Below are 20,248 nucleotides of genomic sequence, written 5' to 3'. Positions count from 1 at the left end.
CAATGAGACAACATTCTTCTTCAGATATTTCAAGCTAAAGGTGAGCAGAAATGAATAGGCCAAACCATGATGTGGTGTTTGTTATCAGTGTTTATGTACAATAGTGCATTAAGTGGTGATGGTAATAATTATGAAAATAAATTATTTACAATGTGTTGGCGCCTCCGCACTCCAGCAGCCGTGTTTGGTTGTTCCCCCTCCTGTTGCAGGCCAGCATCCTCCTCTTCGTCGTCTTCAGGCATGTATGGGTCTGGTTCGAGGAGGGGAATGTTCCTTTTTACACAAATGTTGTGCAATATTGCACATGTGAGTATGATCCTACAGACCATCTCAGGGGAATATAGTAGGCTACCGCCAGTGATGTCAAGGCAGCGGAACCTTGACTTGAGGATCCCAAAGGTGCGCTCAACAATGCTGCGTGTCCTCTTATGGGCGTCGTTGTATGCCCGCTCTGCAGCAGTACTCGGGTTCCCAAATGGTGTCATTAGCCATGGCTTGATGCCATACCCCTGATCAGCTGAAGGAAAAACGCAGAATGGGATCATGTAGATGTAGCTTGCATTATTGAAAAGACCTTTAATGGCAATAGTTGTCTTGTGTTGTGTGTGACTCTTTTGTATACTGATGTGACATCCTATACTTGTAGGCTATACCATCTGCATTGTCTTGTTTCCTTGGCTGAGCAAGTGTTTGTCTGCTAACCGTTTGTCAGCAGTATGTTTTGGGATTTGCAGTACAGTGTGCCCTCCCTAGCATTGTGACTTGTGATACAGGTGTCTGTGTGTCTTCAATGAGGGTGAGATGAGAGTTCCATGCACATTTAAATTTGGAAGTGTTGTTAACACGTTCATATCAAAGTACCCTGTACATCCCATACCTTGAAACTTATGTAATGTTTTAATGTACAGGTCATTGTGACACCTACAATTTGCAAGGTGACATTTAGGCAACCACACTCATTAATGTCTTCACATAAGGCTGTACAGTAAATTCCAATGTGTGACAGGTTCAATGGTGACTTAAGAAACATGGCTAGTGATGTAAGGACCACAGTGTGTTCCTATCTAGATGCTGCTGTTGTGGTGTATGTGTTGTGTGTCCTAGAGGGTTGCTGTGCAGTGTGTATATAATTAGGTTTCTGTACTTACCAACAAGTAGTCCATTGTCATACCGTCCATCCTGGAAGTGTTGGTTGATGGTGCAGTGACGGAAGATGAAGGAGTCATGTACACTCCCAGGATATTTAGCCACGATGTTGTTGACCAATCCCTGGTGATCGACTATGGCCTGCACGTTGATTGAATGTGTGTGCTTCCTGTTGCGGTAGAGGTGTTCTGTTGCAGCAGGTGGCACAAGGCGTACGTGTGTGCAGTCGATTGCACCAACGACGTGTGGGAAGCCACTGATTGCGTAGAACCCCTGTTTTGTTTCCTGCTGCTTCTGCAGTGTGTTAGGGAAGCAGATGTGGAGGGGTGTCAGGCGAATGATGGCATCCAGTACTTTCCGCAGAAATGCGGAGAATGATGGTTGGGATAGTCCGCCAACCAGGGCACCAGTTGTTTGAAACGAGCCACTTGCCAGCAGGTGAAGTACGGCAAGCAGCTTTGTTTCTGTTGGGATGGTGCTGGGTGTCACTAAAGTGGGGGCCAACTGTGGTTCAATGTTGCGCAGCAGCTGCTGAATGGCCTGCCAGTTCAACCGGTACCTCTGTATGATGTTGTGTTCTCTGAGGCCATGCAGGGTTGTTCTTGGGCGGAATATCCTCTCCTGCCTTCTGCGCTGCCTTTGGGGTCCCTGCTGGTGCTGTTGTAGCTGCTGTTGTTGCTGCTGGGCTCTGCGTCTGCGTGCATGCTGGATAAATATCACCTCCATGTCTCCCTGTTGCTGCTCTGCTGCTCTGCTGTTTGTTCTGTGTGTTCTGATTAAATACAGGTGTGTTTGCCCCATTTTAACGCCTGCCCTGACACAGGCGTTAAATTTTGACGCAAATCGGGCTGTGCGTTGTTTTTTTGCTCCGCCTCCCGGCCGAGAGTCATTTTTGCCCGGAAGCATAAATACGACGCACGGCCGTGTGCGTCGTTTTTTGGACTGGAACGCCTACCCTGCATATCATTAACGCAGGGCGGGTTGCCGCATCCAAAAAATGACACACACAGCGGAATTTTGTCATCCTCGGGCATCAGAGTTTAAATATGGGGCAACGTTTGCGCTGATTGTGCGTCAAATTTTTTGACGCACAATCGGCGCAAACAGAGTATAAATATGCCCCTTTGTTTGCTAATTTTGCTGTTGTAAATCGGTTAACTTACTCAGTAACAGCAGGCCCTAAGTGTTTTTGGCTCTAGCATCTTTAGACAAGGAAGGAATATCTCACATTAACTGTGTATGCAAAAGAAATCACAGTTCATAGTTATATCCTCTTGTGTAATTACATCTTGGAGAATCTTGTGTGCATCAATATAGCACCACACACCTCTAGATAAGATCTGCATGCAATTTTCTTTGCTTTGGACTGTAGGAACTGTCAACAGTCATTTATTTAATTTTGCAACAGCATCACCTATTGGATAGAGTTCAATCAGGCTTCCACACTGCCCATGAGACCAAATCTGCCGTAGTCTCAGTCCTGGATGACCTTCAACACACTAAATTCTCATTAATAGACTGGCATTGGTGGTGTCAGACGCACAGCACTTAGGTGGTGCAAATCCTACCTGAGGAATACAAGTCAAGCGATTCATTTTCCTCCTCATCACTCTGAGTTCAGATATATCAGTCAGGGAGTACTTCAGGGCTACTCGAAAGGCACAACAATTTTTAGTATATATACAACCACTGGTTCAACTGATTCATGATCATGCGATTAACCTGATCAATTAGGTTGACGATACTCAGTTGATCATCTCAGTGTATCAATCTGTTCCAGGCTTTTCATACATGAATGCATGCTATAACCGTTTGGCTCAGCCAGGACTCATTCAAATTCAACAAAGATAAGACTCAATTATACTTGTCTGAACCCTGAACATTATTTTGCTGCCTTTTTGCTAGGGGTTTCCACAGAAAAACTACATACGTACATACATGTATGACGATGCCCTGCAGCAGTGACAGTACAACGATTGAACACAATACCACAATCTATCTACAAGCCATACACTGCTTTGTGTGCTGGATTTCCACCATGGTCGCTCTAGCTATGATAAGCTAGTTCAGCCCATAAGCTCAGGAAACTAGCAGGTTTCTTCTATCACATACTTTAATGACTTTGGAAGCAACATACATGATTATACAAGCATAGGATAAACTAGGGAGTGACGTACCTCCTCCATCCCGCTGAATTTTCAGCACAAATCTTTCATGATTCATGATGGCCATTGCAGCATTCCGATCTCCTTCTTCACCCTTTTAGAAAAGATAATAACATTCAAAAGAAGATCATTAATCCATCTTTTCCCCATTTCATCTAAAGCCTAGTATACACTAAGTTATATCATTGTCTTTACACAGATTATCAATGGAGACGCCTCAGAGGGAAACCTAGAACATCTTCATCCTCTGATAAGAATGCCTTTCAACGCAATGGTGGAAGCCACATATCTCTTGTTTCATTGTTTCCAAAGATGTATAATCTCCTCTCAAGAGGATAAAGAATGTTTTCCTTAGAGTAGGTAAAATCACTCTCAATGAACACATAGGGGGTCATTACGACCTCAGCAGTCAGTGTAATAGTGGCGGTAGTACTGCCAACAGGCTGGAGGTACATACCACCACTATCATGACATTGGTGGTTTGGCCAAAGCTAAACCGCCAAGTTAACACACCGACCGCCACAGCTGTAACAACCGCTGGTCTTGAGACTACAGTCTCCAGCCAGGCGGCCGTCACTAGGCTGCCCATGGCATTTTGACCCTGCCGGTTTCCGTGGCTTCTGTACCACCACGAAAACCATGGCGGCAGGCACCATCAGTGCCAGGGAATTCCTTCCCTGGCACTGATTGGGGTCTCGCTGCCCCCCCACACCCCAGACTCCTCTCCCACCCTCCGTCTCCCGTACCCCTGAAATACACATACATACACACCCATACACACTTGCATTTCCACATTCAGACACGCATGCATACGTTCATACACACTCACAGCAACACTCATTAACATACATCCAGGCACACACGCAATCACACGACACAACATGTACGTACACACACCCATTAATGCACACACGCATTACGCACGCATGCACGCATTTAAAAACAGCCACACACAACCCCACACACAACACCCCACGCCCCACTCTCCTGTCGGAGAACCCAACTTACCTGCTTGCAGGGGGTCCTCTGGCAGGAGACAGGACACAGCGCTGCTGCCAGCAGCAGTGTCCGCCAGCAAAACTCTGCCAGGCCGTACCATGACAGTCGGTAGCCACGGTGACGGTATGTTGGCGGCCATTGCCGTGGCGGTTGGCGGCATTTGCCGCCAATCTTATAATGAGGGCCATAATCTTCCTGTAGATTCTACAAATGAATCTGATTTCCTCGCTTCATTCTGGATTCAGAACATTTTGTAGCAATGTCAAATTGTTGGCACCAGGTGGTACTGTGCAGCTCCAGCTATGAATTCAGAAGCCGAGCTTTTGATGAAAGTGCAGATCACAGCTACATCAGTCCCATCCATCTAATGCCACATCACAGAGGCTAGGGTCCAGATAAAAAAAGGACTAAATAAATTAAAAATTCACCTTTTTAGTAGCACCTTCACCAAAGGGGAGCTGGAAGAGCAATGAGGAATCTGAAGGAACATTATGCATTTTTTCAGAAAAGACATGACCAAAGGTACATTACCTATTCATGTCATAAATGCTCCTTAGTGAAGGTTCCTCACATGAATCTCTCCTCACATAGCGTCACACTAGAAGACAGGTCTGAAACTAACATTAATTATAGACTATGAAGATTTGAGAACTATCATGCCAAATGCAGGCTCTGATGTGACATCAACATCACACCAGTAATGCTTCATGAAGAAATGGAAAAGGGACATGTGGCACATTGACAGATTGCACTCACTTGAACATGGCTGTGAAGAGCTGATGTTGCAGCCTTTCTCCTGGTGGAACGAGCTCTAACTCCCTCTTGAGTACATTTAATAGTTACCTCATAACACTCTTTCATACTTAGGGTGTCCCAACTGGAAATTCTTTCTTCTTTTGTTGCTCTGCCCAGTTCTGCTGCTATGAGCAAAAGCAGCAATTAATACCGCTTTAGGTTGTCCTATGAAAATGTTTAGGTCTTTCCTGTCACCCATTCCTTTGACCCTTACCTACATCTTCACAGTAGTGGAAGCAGATAGAAAGCTGGCAGGGATCTCTTTTGTGAAACATGAAATCCCAATGCCACCTCAGGCAGGGCTGCCAGCTTTATTCTGATCAGTACCTTATTGTTAGGAATTCAGCAAGGGACATGCTGGGAAAGAGACATAAGTGTAAGTATGTTTGGAGCTAGAAAATCACAAAACATCAGGAGGGATTGGAGACTGTGGACTACCGGCTTTTTACAACTGGCTCAACTACTGAGGATCAAGAACAGAAATTTCTATGTCAGGGCCAGTAGAAGAAGTACAGCACCCCCTTGTCACTATAAAAGGGCTACGACTAGCAAGATGGTGCCTGGCAACTTTTGGCTTGCTGTATGGGAACCACTGTTGCTTAATTCATCACCGTATTACATTTTCTCCACTGTTATTTTCTTCTCCCTACCTCTGGTTTATATTTCCCTTTCCCATGCTTTTTTAATCTTCCTTCCTGTCAGATATTGATGCACCTTCATCCTCGGCTGTGCTGTGTTTCACCACTACTGTCTGCTTTGCCCAACGATCCTCATATATTTCAGGGGCTACAGCACAAGCTATTAATAAGATTTAAAGTGAATTGGAGGTGGTTCACCAAGACCAGATTTATTTTGGGGGGTGCTAGGTTAGGCAGTCTAGAGATTGGAGGTAGTCAGACTAAGGGACAGAGGCACACCCATATAAATTGTTTGGAGTTGAAGGCAAGACTGTTTGCTCTTCAGAGTTTTTTAAACAAGGTTGACAGCTGTGTCATTCTTCTGACGTTGGACAACATATCAGCAATTCATTATACATAAATCATTTAGAATAAAGCATATCAAAGAGGCTTTCAGATTTCACAATGGAGTTCTGGAATTACTGTCTAGAAGACAAAATTTCAGTCAGGACAGAATATTTGCCAGCAAAGGAAAATGTGGTAGCTGATTGGAATTCCAGAGCAGCTTTAAGGAATGAGTTAATTGGAAATTGAAACAGGATGTTTTCAAGAGAGATCAACAAGTTTGGGGACAAATGAGTGTAGTTCTTTTTACTTCAAGGTTAACTACCCAGCTGCCAAGCTATTGAACTACTGTCATTGCTGCTTATATCATTGCATTGCTTCAAATTGCACCTGATAAACGTACTACATGGACAGTGAAAACACAAGAAACCTCAATGTGCTGTATATTCTATTCTTTTAATACTACAAGGTTTGTATATGTTATATTTACATTGATAAAACCAATAAAGAAATATTTAAAAAACACTACCCAGCAGCCAAGGTATGTTTCTGTTGGGGACCAGATCCATATGCAGAGGCAGTTGAAGATTTTCTGCAGGATTGGGGAATTTCCTCCTATATGCAGTGATACATAGAGTACTGGTGATTGCCAGGAAGCGTTGGCCCTAGTGGAATGAGTATGCAGTCCTTCCAGTTTTGGCGATTCCCTTTTGGAGAAATCAACCCTTGTTTCCAGGCCTTTAGTACTTGGCGGAGGAAGAACCTTTTCTGATACCTTTTTCAAGGCATGAAGTAAACCTACCACACATTAAACTGGTGGAATCCCGAAATAAACCTATTGATATATTGGGCTACATAGAGGCACTTCTTGAGTTTCAAGGAATCTTGATTACATCTAAAGTATACATAGCTAAGGATGGTGCCTGTTTTTCAGACTGGTCTCAATAAAGAGATCTACTAATATGCTTAGATCCCAATCACCCTGCTCAAGTGTTTTTTTTTTTGGTAGTTTTATATAGCAAAAACGTGGCCCAAAGACATCAGATCACTTTTCATGAGCACAGATTAGATTTCACAAGGTCATTTTTTTAGACACAGAAAGATTACATTATTTGCTCAGAATCATAGGATGTTGAGCTGATGGTGGGATGTGACCTGGCTCTACAGGTCCAAAGTTGACAGCTCTTAGGAGCACAAATGGAAGTACATGTTTGGAAGAGCACGTCATGAGAAGAGGTATTTCCTGGAATATTTAGTGAGATCATAGGTTTGCTGAAGGGATTTGTGCACAAGATCCTATTAACAAATAGAGCGATACCAGAAGCACACAAAGCTCAAGGTGTGCCATTGATAAAGAAAGAATCTTTATGCAATGAGTTGCGAAGACTGCATCAGGAAAACATTGTTCAAGAAATTGAGACATACAAATGGTTGGCTCCTGTAGTTTTGGCCTAGAAGGGTAGTTGAGAGATATGTTTATATGTAGACTTGTGTGATTTAAAGTCTGCCATATAGGTCGATAGGCATGGTTTGCCCAGTATTGGTGATATGTTGATGACAATCAAAGAAGGAAAGGTTTTTTTCTACTTTGGACTTGTCACCATATTATCAAATATCTCTTCATCCTAGTTCCAGACACTTCATCACACTTGAAGTTGTACACATTTACAGGCACATACTCTTTCTATTGGTTTCAGCTTCAGCTGATTTCCAGCCAAAGAGACACCACCTTTTCAAAGATATATCTAATGTTACCTATTTCTAAAACAATATATTGCTATTTGGGGAGATTGTGGAAGCGCATGACAAAGGGCTGAGGCCAGATTTGGAAGCCCTCAGCGACAAACAATTTACTTATCATTAGTAATGCTCTTTCTGGTAGAGACTCTATCCAACCGCTGGTTCTTCATCTTTTGAATATTCCCCAGGTGTCAGACTGGATGCAGAAACTTTTCAGCAGTACCTCTGCGCACCAGTAGGTGGTGCTGTCCAGCGGTTCACTGGCACCATTCTGCTCTGGAAATGACATGCAGAGCCAATATAGGCACCACTTCTGCATGATGCTGTCAGTAGCTTTCAAGGATGTCTACGCCCCAGATGCAGAGCCCCAATAGCAAATTGGCTTTGCCCAGTGTGCAGATACCTAGACTTGGGATCTTATTAATGGATAGAATCCAATTCACAGAACACATATGATAGTGGGGTCAGTGAGGAATCTGAGGTTAGAAAGAACCTCTAATAGAAAAAGCATTACTGAAAGTAAGTAACTTATTCTTTTGATAGAGACTTCTTACAGCAGATTCCTCACCTTTTGAATAGATAGAAAATCAGTACTGAACTAAAGGTGGCACTGTGAATGAACTTAAACCAAAAACTCATGTAGAACTGAGTAGGTAAATGCCCCACTTGATGAACCTCGCTGTCCAAGAACCCCATGTGCCAATGCAGCGTTAGCAGCTTTGGCCCTAGTGGAATGAGCAAGCAGTCTCTACAGTGGCTGCTTTTTGGTCAGTGCATTGCGGATTATAATGCAGAGCACGTTATAGCTGGAGATTTTTCATTTTCTGCCTTCTTGTGCTCCAGTGAGCCCCACAAAGAGCTGAACATCTACCTGGTGTTCTCTGTTACAGTTGATGTAAAAACCCTGTGCTCTTTTGGGGTCCAAGTGATGGAGTCGCTCCTCCTACTTAGTGGGGTGATGCAGAGCAAAGAATGCCAGTAAAGTGAAATATTTACCAAGGGTGTCAAAACATTCCTCAAGAAAGATGCTTGCATTTGTAGAACCAGTTTTCTGGGAAGAAGGTGGTGTACAGCGGGTTAGTACAGAAGGCTTGAAGCTAATTAATTCACTGCTCCAATGTTATTGTGAAGAGAACATTTGAAGGTGAGAAGCCACAAGTGACAGATGTAAAAGGGCTCAAAGGGATTGCACATCAAATATGCAAGAATCAAATTAAGGTCCCTCTGTAACATGGCAAAGTGAGAGGGACAAAACAGATGTTGGAGGGCTTTAAAAAAACATAAACCAACTGGTGATTTAAGTAAAGAAGGCCAGTCCTGCAACCATAAAAAAGACCAAAGTAGATAAAACTTACCTGAGTCCTGAGAAAAGCCTTGCTGGGCAAGGGACAAAAAAACAACAAAATTACTGTTGTTAAAATAATAAAACCTCTGCTAAAATTTCACGTTGGCTGCTAAGGTTGTCACACTATAATTATAGAATAGAATATGTTCCTAAAAAACATTCTGGCAATTTGTCCAGACTGCTGGTGGAAGGTGATCTAGATGGTCAGCCAATTGACGAAGAGTTTTTGGTTGCGCAGGTCGATGACATTTCAGAGGGGCAACTTTTTGCACTAGGAATGAGTGGCAGCCATGTAGCAGAAGGTGTTGCAGGAAATGCGGCAGTACGTTCAGAGGGGTAGCCTGGAAAGGGTTGCGTTTTCGACAGATGAGGAGTTCTCTATAAGGTGAGTGTGGAACTTTTGTATTTGGGAGATGTTACGTTCAGAGGAGAGCCTTTGGTTGTGCCTGAAACTCCGAGAGAACGCATCCTACCGCTAGCTCAAGAGGGTCATATAGCGATGCATGCTACCAAGCATTTTATTAGAACAGAACAGTGGTTGCCGGGGCTTGATCGTGACATGAAACAGAGTATTAGGGACTGTATCCAGTGTGCATGTAGTTATGAATAAAAAAAATGTACATTTCCCACTGGTAGTACCTGACAAGACAGATGCTACATGGAAAAGGTTGCTTTGGATGTCTCTGGACATATTTGTTAGGAAAGTATGCTATTGTATTATCTTAGATTATCGTTCTCAGTGTCGGAAGTTACATTTACTAGCAAAGGTCTATATAAATTGTTATTGATCTACTGTGTCAGCTGGGCACAGGCTGTTGGAGGGTAAAGCTATTGGTAAGGTTCTTGTGCTATGTAGGGTCATGGAAGCCATTAAGTTAAGTATCCATCAAAGGTGCAAAACAATTGCCTTTAGGGTGTAGATTTAGGGCTTGATTTATATGTTGGTGGACCAACATTATGGCCAGTCCAAATGATTTAGAGTTGAGCGGAGCCTTGGTTTGAAGATGGCAAAGATTACTCGGTTTCTGCTGTGGTCAAACCCCTCTCACATCAAGACGGAGTAATGGCCAGTGGAGGTTTGGCTATATATCCATCCACCTAATTTAGATGGGTGGACAAACAGCCAATTTTCAATGCCCAGCACCACCAGGAAAAACCTGGCGGTTAGGGCCATTAATAAGTGCTCAATGCCCACTATTATTTTTTATTTTTCAAAAAGAAAATCCCGCTTTAAATAGGTTGTATGTTTGACAGACGGCTCTGTAATGTTGACTGAGACATCCATCAAACTTAAAATGCAGTTCCAGGAACCACTGTGATGGCGGTTCCTGAAAATGAAAGAAGCCCACAGGTGCAGCGGACATCCCTAAATACAGCAAGCAGAGTACCTTGCCATGGCAGCAGTAAAGTTCTCTGCCCTGGCAACAGTAATTATCTTTGCTGATCTATAACTCAACCTCTTAGACTTGAGATTATTTGATGGTTGGCCTGGGAACACATTTGTTTACTTTGAGACAGTTGAGCATGAAGTTGGCAACTTTACTTTGTTTGGTATTGTTTAGGAGGGTGTTGGATATCAATGCTTTCGAAGTAAACAGACATATCAGATGGCATCTATTTTCAGGTTTCAAGGAGAACTAAGACTATGATTTCTTCTGTTTTATAGCCAAGTTTTGACAAACATCCAAAATTGTGTGTGATGTGTTATTTATGAGAGTGAGTTTCGTAAGGATGATGAGGATCAGCTGCTTTGACTGCTAAGTGGGTAAGAACAATTATGAATGATTCAAGAGTAGATGCATTTTCTGCTCACTCAATAAGATGAGCTATAGCCACAAAAGCAATTTTGGGAGAAGGTTATTTAAAAGACATTTTGAGAGTACCAGATTGGTCCGGTGCACCTGTGTTTGCTAATTTTCATTTGAAGCATATCAACCACATGTTGGTGCAGCTTTAAAGACCTTTGAACATGCAAAATGGTAGCCTCTGGTCTTGATATAAAATGTAGATTTTCCAAATGTCATGCAGTAAGAATGTGGATTTTATTAAAGACACAGTGTAGGAAACAGGCCCCTTGTTGCAGTACCCCCCACACCTTTTTCCTGACATTGATGCTAACTTGACCCAGTGTGTGCTGGGATCCTGCTAATCAGGCCCCAGCACCTGTGTTCTTTCCCTCAAAGTGTACCATTGTTTCCACAATTGGCACACCCCTGGCACCTAGATAAGTCCCTTGTAAAAGGTACCAATGGTACCCTGGGCTCTGTGACCAGGGAGGGTCCCTAAGGGCTGCAGTATGTATTATGCCACCCCAAGGGACCTCTCACCAACACATGGACACTCCCATTGCAGATTGTGTATGCTGGTGGGAAGAAAAAGGTAAAGTCAACATGACACCCATCCCTGGGTGCCAAGCCTGCAACACTTTGCCTGTGGCATAGGTAAGTCACCCCTCTAGCAGGCCTCACAGCCCTAAGGCAGGATGCACTATACCACAGGTGAGGGCAAAGCCACATTGTGAGAAGGTAGCCTCTTTCTAGCCTTGTTACCCCCACTTTTGGCCTGTTTGTGAGTGTATGCCAGGGTGTTTGTCACTGTTTTCACTGTCTCACTGGGATCCTGATAGCCAGGCCTCAGTGCTCATAGTGAAAACACCATGTTTTCAGTATGGTTGTTATGTGTCACTGGGATCCTGCTGGTCAGGACCCCAGTGCTCATAGGTTTGTGGCCTATATGTATGTGTCACTGGGACCCTGTCACACAGGGCCCCAGTGCTCATAGGTGTGCATGTGTATGTTCCCTGTGTGGTGCCTAACTGTCTCACTGAGGCTCTGCTAACCAGAACCTCAGTGGTTATGCTCTCTCATTGCTTTCCAAATTGTCACTAACAGGCTAGTGACCATTTTTACCAATTTACATTGGCTTACTGGAACACCCTTATAATTCCCTAGTATATGGTACTGAGGTACCCAGGGTATTGGGGTTCCAGGAGATCCCTATGGGCTGCAGCATTTCTTTTGCCACCCATAGGGAGCTCTGACAATTATTACACAGGCCTGCCACTGCAGCCTGAGTGAAATAACGTCCACGTTATTTCACAGCCATTTTACACTGCACTTAAGTAACTTATAAGTCACCTATATGTCTAACCTTTACCTGGGTAAAGGTTGGGTGCAAAGTTACTTAGTGTGAGGGCACCCTGGCACTAGCCAAGGTGCCCCCACATTGTTCAGAGCCAATTCCCTGAACTTTGTGAGTGCGGGGACACCATTACACGCGTGCACTACATATAGGTCACTACCTATATGTAGCTTCACCATGGTAACTCCGAATATGGCCATGTAACATGTCTATGATCATGGAATTGCCCCCTCTATACCATCCAGGCAGTTACTCTCCTCGCAGTACAATACACGCTCGTACGAATACTGGAGTGCTCACCGCTTCGCTTCTTACTGGTTACTTTTCAGGCTTATCAGGGCCTCCCCAATCTTCATTACCAAACAAGCCTCTTACCTACGTACCTGTAGCTGCTTGGCGCAGCCATTCTAATTACATTTCTGTACCATCCAACTCAGCCCTATTCATTAAGTACAGAGATACTTCGTCACCATACACCACCACTTACCTACTCTAAAACCAACGGCCCCAGCCTTGATAAAGTCACCTGTGTGACGAAACACGTGTTGGCTGTATCTACACGATGATTTAATGCTTTCTAAGCATCTACAAATAAAGACAACATCTACAAACCGGATTTGAGACTCATTTCAACACAATTCCTCTCCGAACCTACAGTACCACACCAGCAATATCTTTGCTGGTTTCATTGTTGGACATTACTCTCTGTGTGCTGTGGCCGTTTTTTCCCACCATCCTGGCATTGTTGGTACAATTCCATGATCCCAGTGGTCTGTAGCACAGACCCTGGTACTGCCAAACTGCCCTTCCTGGGGTTTCACTGCAGCTGCTGCTGCTGCCAACCCCTCAGACAGGCATCTGCCCTCCTGGGGTCCAGCCAGGCCTGGCCCAGGATGGCAGAACAAAGAACTTCCTCTGAGAGAGGGTGTGACACCCTCTCCCTTTGGAAAATGGTGTGAAGGCAGGGGAGGAGTAGCCTCCCCCAGCCTCTGGAAATGCTTTGTTGGGCACAGAGGTGCCCAATTCTGCATAAGCCAGTCTACACCGGTTCAGGGACCCCTTAGCCCCTGCTCTGGCGCGAAACTGGACAAAGGAAAGGGGAGTGACCACTCCCCTGACCTGCACCTCCCCTGGGAGGTGTCCAGAGCTCCTCCAGTGTGCTCCAGACCTCTGCCATCTTGGAAACAGAGGTGCTGCTGGCACACTGGACTGCTCTGAGTGGCCAGTGCCACCAGGTGACGTCAGAGACTCCTGCTGATAGGCTCCTTCAGGTGTTAGTAGCCTATCCTCTCTCCTAGGTAGCCAAACCCTCTTTTCTGGCTATTTAGGGTCTCTGTCTCTGGGGAAACTTCAGATAATGAATGCATGAGCTCAGCCGAGTTCCTCTGCATCTCTCTCTTCACCTTCTGATAAGGAATCGACCGCTGACCGCACTGGAAGCCTGCAAACCTGCAACATAGTAGCAAAGACGACTACTGCAACTCTGTAACGCTGATCCTGCCGCCTTCTCGACTGTTTTCCTGCTTGTGCATGCTGTGGGGGTAGTCTGCCTCCTCTCTGCACCAGAAGCTCCGAAGAAATCTCCCGTGGGTCGACGGAATCTTCCCCCTGCAACCGCAGGCACCAAAAAGCTGCATTACTGGTCCCTTGGGTCTCCTCTCAGCACGACGAGCGAGGTCCCTCGAATCCAGCGACACCGTCCAAGTGACCCCCACAGTCCAGTGACTCTTCAGCCCAAGTTTGGTGGAGGTAAGTCCTTGCCTCACCTCGCTGGGCTGCATTGCTGGGAACCGCGACTTTGCAAGCTACTCCGGCCCCTGTGCACTTCCGGCGGAAATCCTTCGTGCACAGCCAAGCCTGGGTCCACGGCACTCTAACCTGCATTGCACGACTTTCTAAGTTGGTCTCCGGCGACGTGGGACTCCTTTGTGCAACTTCGGCGAGCACCGTTTCACGCATCCTCGTAGTGCCTGTTTCTGGCACTTCTCCGGGTGCTACCTGCTTCAGTGAGGGCTCTTTGTCTTGCTCGACGTCCCCTCTCTCTGCAGGTCCAATTTGCGACCTCCTGGTCCCTCCTGGGCCCCAGCAGCGTCCAAAAACGCCAAAAACACGATTTGCATGTAGCAAGGCTTGTTGGCGTCCATCCGGCGGGAAAACACTTCTGCACGACTCTCCAAGGCGTGGGGGATCCATCCTCCAAAGGGGAAGTCTCTAGCCCTTGTCGTTCCTGCAGTATTCACAGTTCTTCAGCCTAGTAAGAGCTTCTTTGCACCAACCGCTGGCATTTCTTGGGCATCTGCCCATCTCCGAGTTGCTTGTGACTTTTGGACTTGGTCCCCTTGTTCCACAGGTACCCTCAGTCAGGAATCCATCGTTGTTGCATTGCTGATTTGTGTTTTCCTTGCATTTTCCCTCTAACACGACTACTTTGTCCTTAGGGGAACTTTAGTGCACTTTGCACTCACTTTTCAGGGTCTTGGGGAGGGTTATTTTTCTAACTCTCACTATTTTCTAATAGTCCCAGCGACCCTCTACAAGGTCACATAGGTTTGGGGTCCATTCGTGGTTCACATTCCACTTTTGGAGTATATGGTTTGTGTTGCCCCTATCCCTATGTTTCCCCATTGCATCCTATTGTAACTATACATTGTTTGCACTGTTTTCTAAGACTATACTGCATATTTTTGCTATTGTGTATATATATCTTGTGTATATTTCCTATCCTCTCACTGAGGGTACACTCTAAGATACTTTGGCATATTGTTAATAAAATAAAGTACCTTTATTTTTACTATAACTGTGTATTGTGTTTTCTTATGATATTGTGCATATGACACTAAGTGGTACTGTAGTAGCTTCACACGTCTCCTAGTTCAGCCTAAGCTGCTCTGCTAAGCTACCATTATCTATCAGCCTAAGCTGCTAGACACCCTATACACTAATAAGGGATAACTGGGCCTGGTGCAAGGTGCAAGTACCCCTTGGTACTCACTACAAGCCAGTCCAGCCTCCTACATTGGTTGTGCAGTGGTGGGATAAGTGCTTGAGACTACTTACCACTCTTGTCATTGTACTTTTCATAAGAGAAAAATATACAAAACAAGGTCAGTGTATATACACATAGCCAAAAAGTTTTGCATTTCCTCTTTTCACTCTTTTCTAAGTGCTGAAAAGTACTTCTAAACTTTCAAAAAGTTCTTAAAAGTTTAAAAAGTTTTTTTCTGTCTTTCCAAAAAGTTCTGAAAACTTTTTTCTCTTTGTCTATCACTTTAACTCTCTCTAAAAAATGTCTGGAACAGGAAAAATTGTTGAACTGTCCAAACTTGCATATGATCACCTTAGCTGGAAAGGAGCAAGGAGTCTCTGCATAGAGAGAGGTTTGAGTGTAGGGAAGAATCCTTCTTTAGAACTGTTAATTAATATGCTTAGAGTACAGGATAAGGCCATAAGTGCCCAATCTGTAGAAAAAGTAGCTAATGGTTCTCAATCTGATCCAGGACTCCCCCAGGAAAAGGTTCAGGAAAGAAACTTCTCAGCCTGCCCATTACTAGACAGTCTAGCATAGTTGGTACAGAGGTTGAATCACACCATACTAATGGTGTGCTCTCACATTATACTGGTAGCCAAGCTGTTAGGGTGCCCTCTGTAAGGGACAGGTCTCCTTCTGTTCATTCCCATCATACCTCTGTATCTAGAAATGTCCCTCCTACCCACCCTGATGACAGATTGTTAGAAAGGGAGCTCAATAGATTGAGAGTGGAACAAACCAGACTGAAGCTCAAGAAGCAACAGCTGGATTTGGATAGACAGTCTTTAGAAGTAGAGAGGGAAAGACAGAAGTTGGGTTTAGAAACCCATGGTGGCAGCAGCAGTATTCCCCATAGTCATCCTGCAAAAGAGCATGATTCCAGGAATCTGCACAAGATAGTTCCCCCTTATAAGGAGGGGGATGACATTAACAAGTGGTTTGCTGCACTTGAGAGGGCCTGTGCTGTACAGGATGTCCCTCAAAAGCAGTGGGCTGCTATCCTATGGCTATCATTTACTGGAAAAGGTAGGGATAGGCTCCTTACTGTAAAAGAAAATGATGCTAATAATTTCCAAGTTCTTAAGAATGCACTCCTGGATGGTTATGGCTTAACCACTGAACAGTACAGGATAAAGTTCAGAGAGACCAAAAAGGAGTCTTCACAAGACTGGGTTGATTTCATTGACCATTCAGTGAAGGCCTTGGAGGGGTGGTAACATGGCAGTAAAGTTACTGATTATGAAAGCCTGTATAACACAATCCTGAGAGAGCATATACTTAATAATTGTGTGTCTGATTTGTTGCACCAGTACCTGGTAGACTCTGATCTGACCTCTCCCCAAGAATTGGGAAAGAAGGCAGACAAATGGGTCAGAACAAGGGTGAACAGAAAAGTTCATACAGGGGGTGACAAAGATGGCAATAAGAAGAAAGATGGTGAAAAATCTCAAGATAAGCATGGGGATAAGGGTAAAACCAAAGATCCCACTTCAAATCTTAAACACTCTTCAGAGGGTGGGGATAAAACTAATTCTTCCTCTTCTTCCCAACCTGCACACATTAAAAAGCCTTGGTGCTTTGTGTGTAAAAACAGAGGCCATAGGCCAGGGGATAAGTCCTGTCCAGGTAAACCCCCTGAGCCTACCACCACTAATACATCAAGCTCTAGTGCCCCTAGCAGTAGTGGTACTAGTGGTGGGACTGCTGGCAACAGTCAAGCAAAGGGTGTAGTTGGGTTCACTTATGGGTCCATAGTGGAAACTAATGTAATCAGTCCCAAGACAGTTTCTGTCACACCTAGTGGCATTGGCCTTGCCACACTGGCTGCTTGTCCCCTTACAATGGATAAGTACAGGCAGACAGTTTCAATAAATGGTGTTGAGGCCTTGGCCTACAGGGACACAGGTGCCAGTTTCACTTTGGTGACTGAAAACCTAGTGCCTCCTGAACAACACATCATTGGACAACAGTATAAGATTATTGATGTCCATAACTCCACTAAGTTTCTTCCCTTAGCTATAATTCAGTTTAGTTGGGGTGGAGTTACTGGCCCTAAGCAGGTGGTGGTATCACCTAGCTTACCTGTAGACTGTCTCTTAGGTAATGACCTAGAGGCCTCAGGTTGGGCTGATGTAGAGTTTTATGCCCATGCAGCCATGCTGGGCATCCCTGAGGAATTGTTCCCTCTCATTTCAAGTGAAATGAAAAAGCAAAGGAGAGAAGGCCTGAAAACTCAGGATCCCTCTCCATCAACAGGTAAAAAGGGTATCGCAGTATCCCCTAACCACCCTACCATTCAGGATACTATTCCTGTGGTGGGAGAAACCTCTCCTGGGGTGGCACCTGTTCCAAGGGAATCATCAGCTGGCAAAGCTGGACTCCCTGAGGTAGAAGTACCTCTCTGTGGGATAACTAACATTGGTGACAAAAAGAGCACCATTTTAGTTAACATGGAGCATCCCTCCAACCCTCCCAGAGAAACTTTAGTGCAGAAACCCTGCACTGCCTCACAACACTTAGGACAGCATCCCTGCCCTAGTGTGGAGCTCATAGGACAGCATCCCTGCCCTGCTCCAACTCAAGAGAAACAGCATCCCTGTTCTCTCTTCCAGCCAAATGGACAAAGTTTTTGCCCAGCTATGGCTTTATTGAGACAGCATCCCTGTCTGGCATTTCCATCACTACAAATAGGTTCAGTGGACAATTCCCACTGCTCTAAACTAAAACTTACTGATAGAAACTCTGAAAATACATCTTCACATTGTTGCTTAGCTAAAAAACTTCAAACAGGGTGGTTTACATCCCCACAGGGAAGTAACCATATAGTGGATGATAAAGGGAGTAACCAGTCTATTGCAGAGCTACTCTCTACTTATCACCACTTAGACAATAAAGTCTCAACTGGCCAAGGTTAGCCTTATTGTCCTTCGTTTGGGGGGGGGTTGTGTGAGAAGGTAGCCTCTTTCTAGCCTTGTTACCCCCACTTTTGGCCTGTTTGTGAGTGTATGCCAGGGTGTTTGTCACTGTTTTCACTGTCTCACTGGGATCCTGATAGCCAGGCCTCAGTGCTCATAGTGAAAACACCATGTTTTCAGTATGGTTGTTATGTGTCACTGGGATCCTGCTGGTCAGGACCCCAGTGCTCATAGGTTTGTGGCCTATATGTATGTGTCACTGGGACCCTGTCACACAGGGCCCCAGTGCTCATAGGTGTGCATGTGTATGTTCCCTGTGTGGTGCCTAACTGTCTCACTGAGGCTCTGCTAACCAGAACCTCAGTGGTTATGCTCTCTCATTGCTTTCCAAATTGTCACTAACAGGCTAGTGACCATTTTTACCAATTTACATTGGCTTACTGGAACACCCTTATAATTCCCTAGTATATGGTACTGAGGTACCCAGGGTATTGGGGTTCCAGGAGATCCCTATGGGCTGCAGCATTTCTTTTGCCACCCATAGGGAGCTCTGACAATTATTACACAGGCCTGCCACTGCAGCCTGAGTGAAATAACGTCCACGTTATTTCACAGCCATTTTACACTGCACTTAAGTAACTTATAAGTCACCTATATGTCTAACCTTTACCTGGTAAAGGTTGGGTGCAAAGTTACTTAGTGTGAGGGCACCCTGGCACTAGCCAAGGTGCCCCCACATTGTTCAGAGCCAATTCCCAGAACTTTGTGAGTGCGGGGACACCATTACACGCGTGCACTACATATAGGTCACTACCTATATGTAGCTTCACCATGGTAACTCCGAATATGGCCATGTAACATGTCTATGATCATGGAATTGCCCCCTCTATACCATCCTGGCATTGTTGGTACAATTCCATGATCCCAGTGGTCTGTAGCACAGACCCTGGTACTGCCAAACTGCCCTTCCTGGGGTTTCACTGCAGCTGCTGCTGCTGCCAACCCCTCAGACAGGCATCTGCCCTCCTGGGGTCCAGCCAGGCCTGGCCCAGGATGGCAGAACAAAGAACTTCCTCTGAGAGAGGGTGTGACACCCTCTCCCTTTGGAAAATGGTGTGAAGGCAGGGGAGGAGTAGCCTCCCCCAGCCTCTGGAAATGCTTTGTTGGGCACAGAGGTGCCCAATTCTGCATAAGCCAGTCTACACCGGTTCAGGGACCCCTTAGCCCCTGCTCTGGCGCGAAACTGGACAAAGGAAAGGGGAGTGACCACTCCCCTGACCTGCACCTCCCCTGGGAGGTGTCCAGAGCTCCTCCAGTGTGCTCCAGACCTCTGCCATCTTGGAAACAGAGGTGCTGCTGGCACACTGGACTGCTCTGAGTGGCCAGTGCCACCAGGTGACGTCAGAGACTCCTGCTGATAGGCTCCTTCAGGTGTTAGTAGCCTATCCTCTCTCCTAGGTAGCCAAACCCTCTTTTCTGGCTATTTAGGGTCTCTGTCTCTGGGGAAACTTCAGATAACGAATGCATGAGCTCAGCCGAGTTCCTCTGCATCTCTCTCTTCACCTTCTGATAAGGAATCGACCGCTGACCGCGCTGGAAGCCTGCAAACCTGCAACATAGTAGCAAAGACGACTACTGCAACTCTGTAACGCTGATCCTGCCGCCTTCTCGACTGTTTTCCTGCTTGTGCATGCTGTGGGGGTAGTCTGCCTCCTCTCTGCACCAGAAGCTCCGAAGAAATCTCCCGTGGGTCGACGGAATCTTCCCCCTGCAACCGCAGGCACCAAAAAGCTGCATTACCGGTCCCTTGGGTCTCCTCTCAGCACGACGAGCGAGGTCCCTCGAATCCAGCGACACCGTCCAAGTGACCCCCACAGTCCAGTGACTCTTCAGCCCAAGTTTGGTGGAGGTAAGTCCTTGCCTCACCTCGCTGGGCTGCATTGCTGGGAACCGCGACTTTGCAAGCTACTCCGGCCCCTGTGCACTTCCGGCGGAAATCCTTCGTGCACAGC

General features: G+C 45.5%; 1 protein-coding gene across 1 annotated transcript in view; it reads right to left on the bottom strand.

Annotated features, from left to right (window-relative positions):
* Positions 1–20,248, bottom strand: part of LOC138282976 (glutathione synthetase-like) — a 309,854-nt gene that overhangs the window by 32,767 nt on the left and 256,839 nt on the right. The window contains exon 10 of the mRNA XM_069221064.1: positions 3,324–3,405. Within this exon, the coding sequence (XP_069077165.1) occupies positions 3,324–3,405 (82 nt within the window). The remainder of the gene's footprint in view (positions 1–3,323; positions 3,406–20,248) is intronic.

The sequence above is a fragment of the Pleurodeles waltl genome, chromosome 2_2 (assembly GCF_031143425.1).
Source record: "Pleurodeles waltl isolate 20211129_DDA chromosome 2_2, aPleWal1.hap1.20221129, whole genome shotgun sequence".
In the NCBI taxonomy this organism is placed as follows: Eukaryota; Metazoa; Chordata; class Amphibia; order Caudata; family Salamandridae; genus Pleurodeles; species Pleurodeles waltl.
The sequence above is the reverse complement of the archived record's forward strand: the minus strand, read 5'-3'. Positions and strand labels throughout refer to the sequence as shown.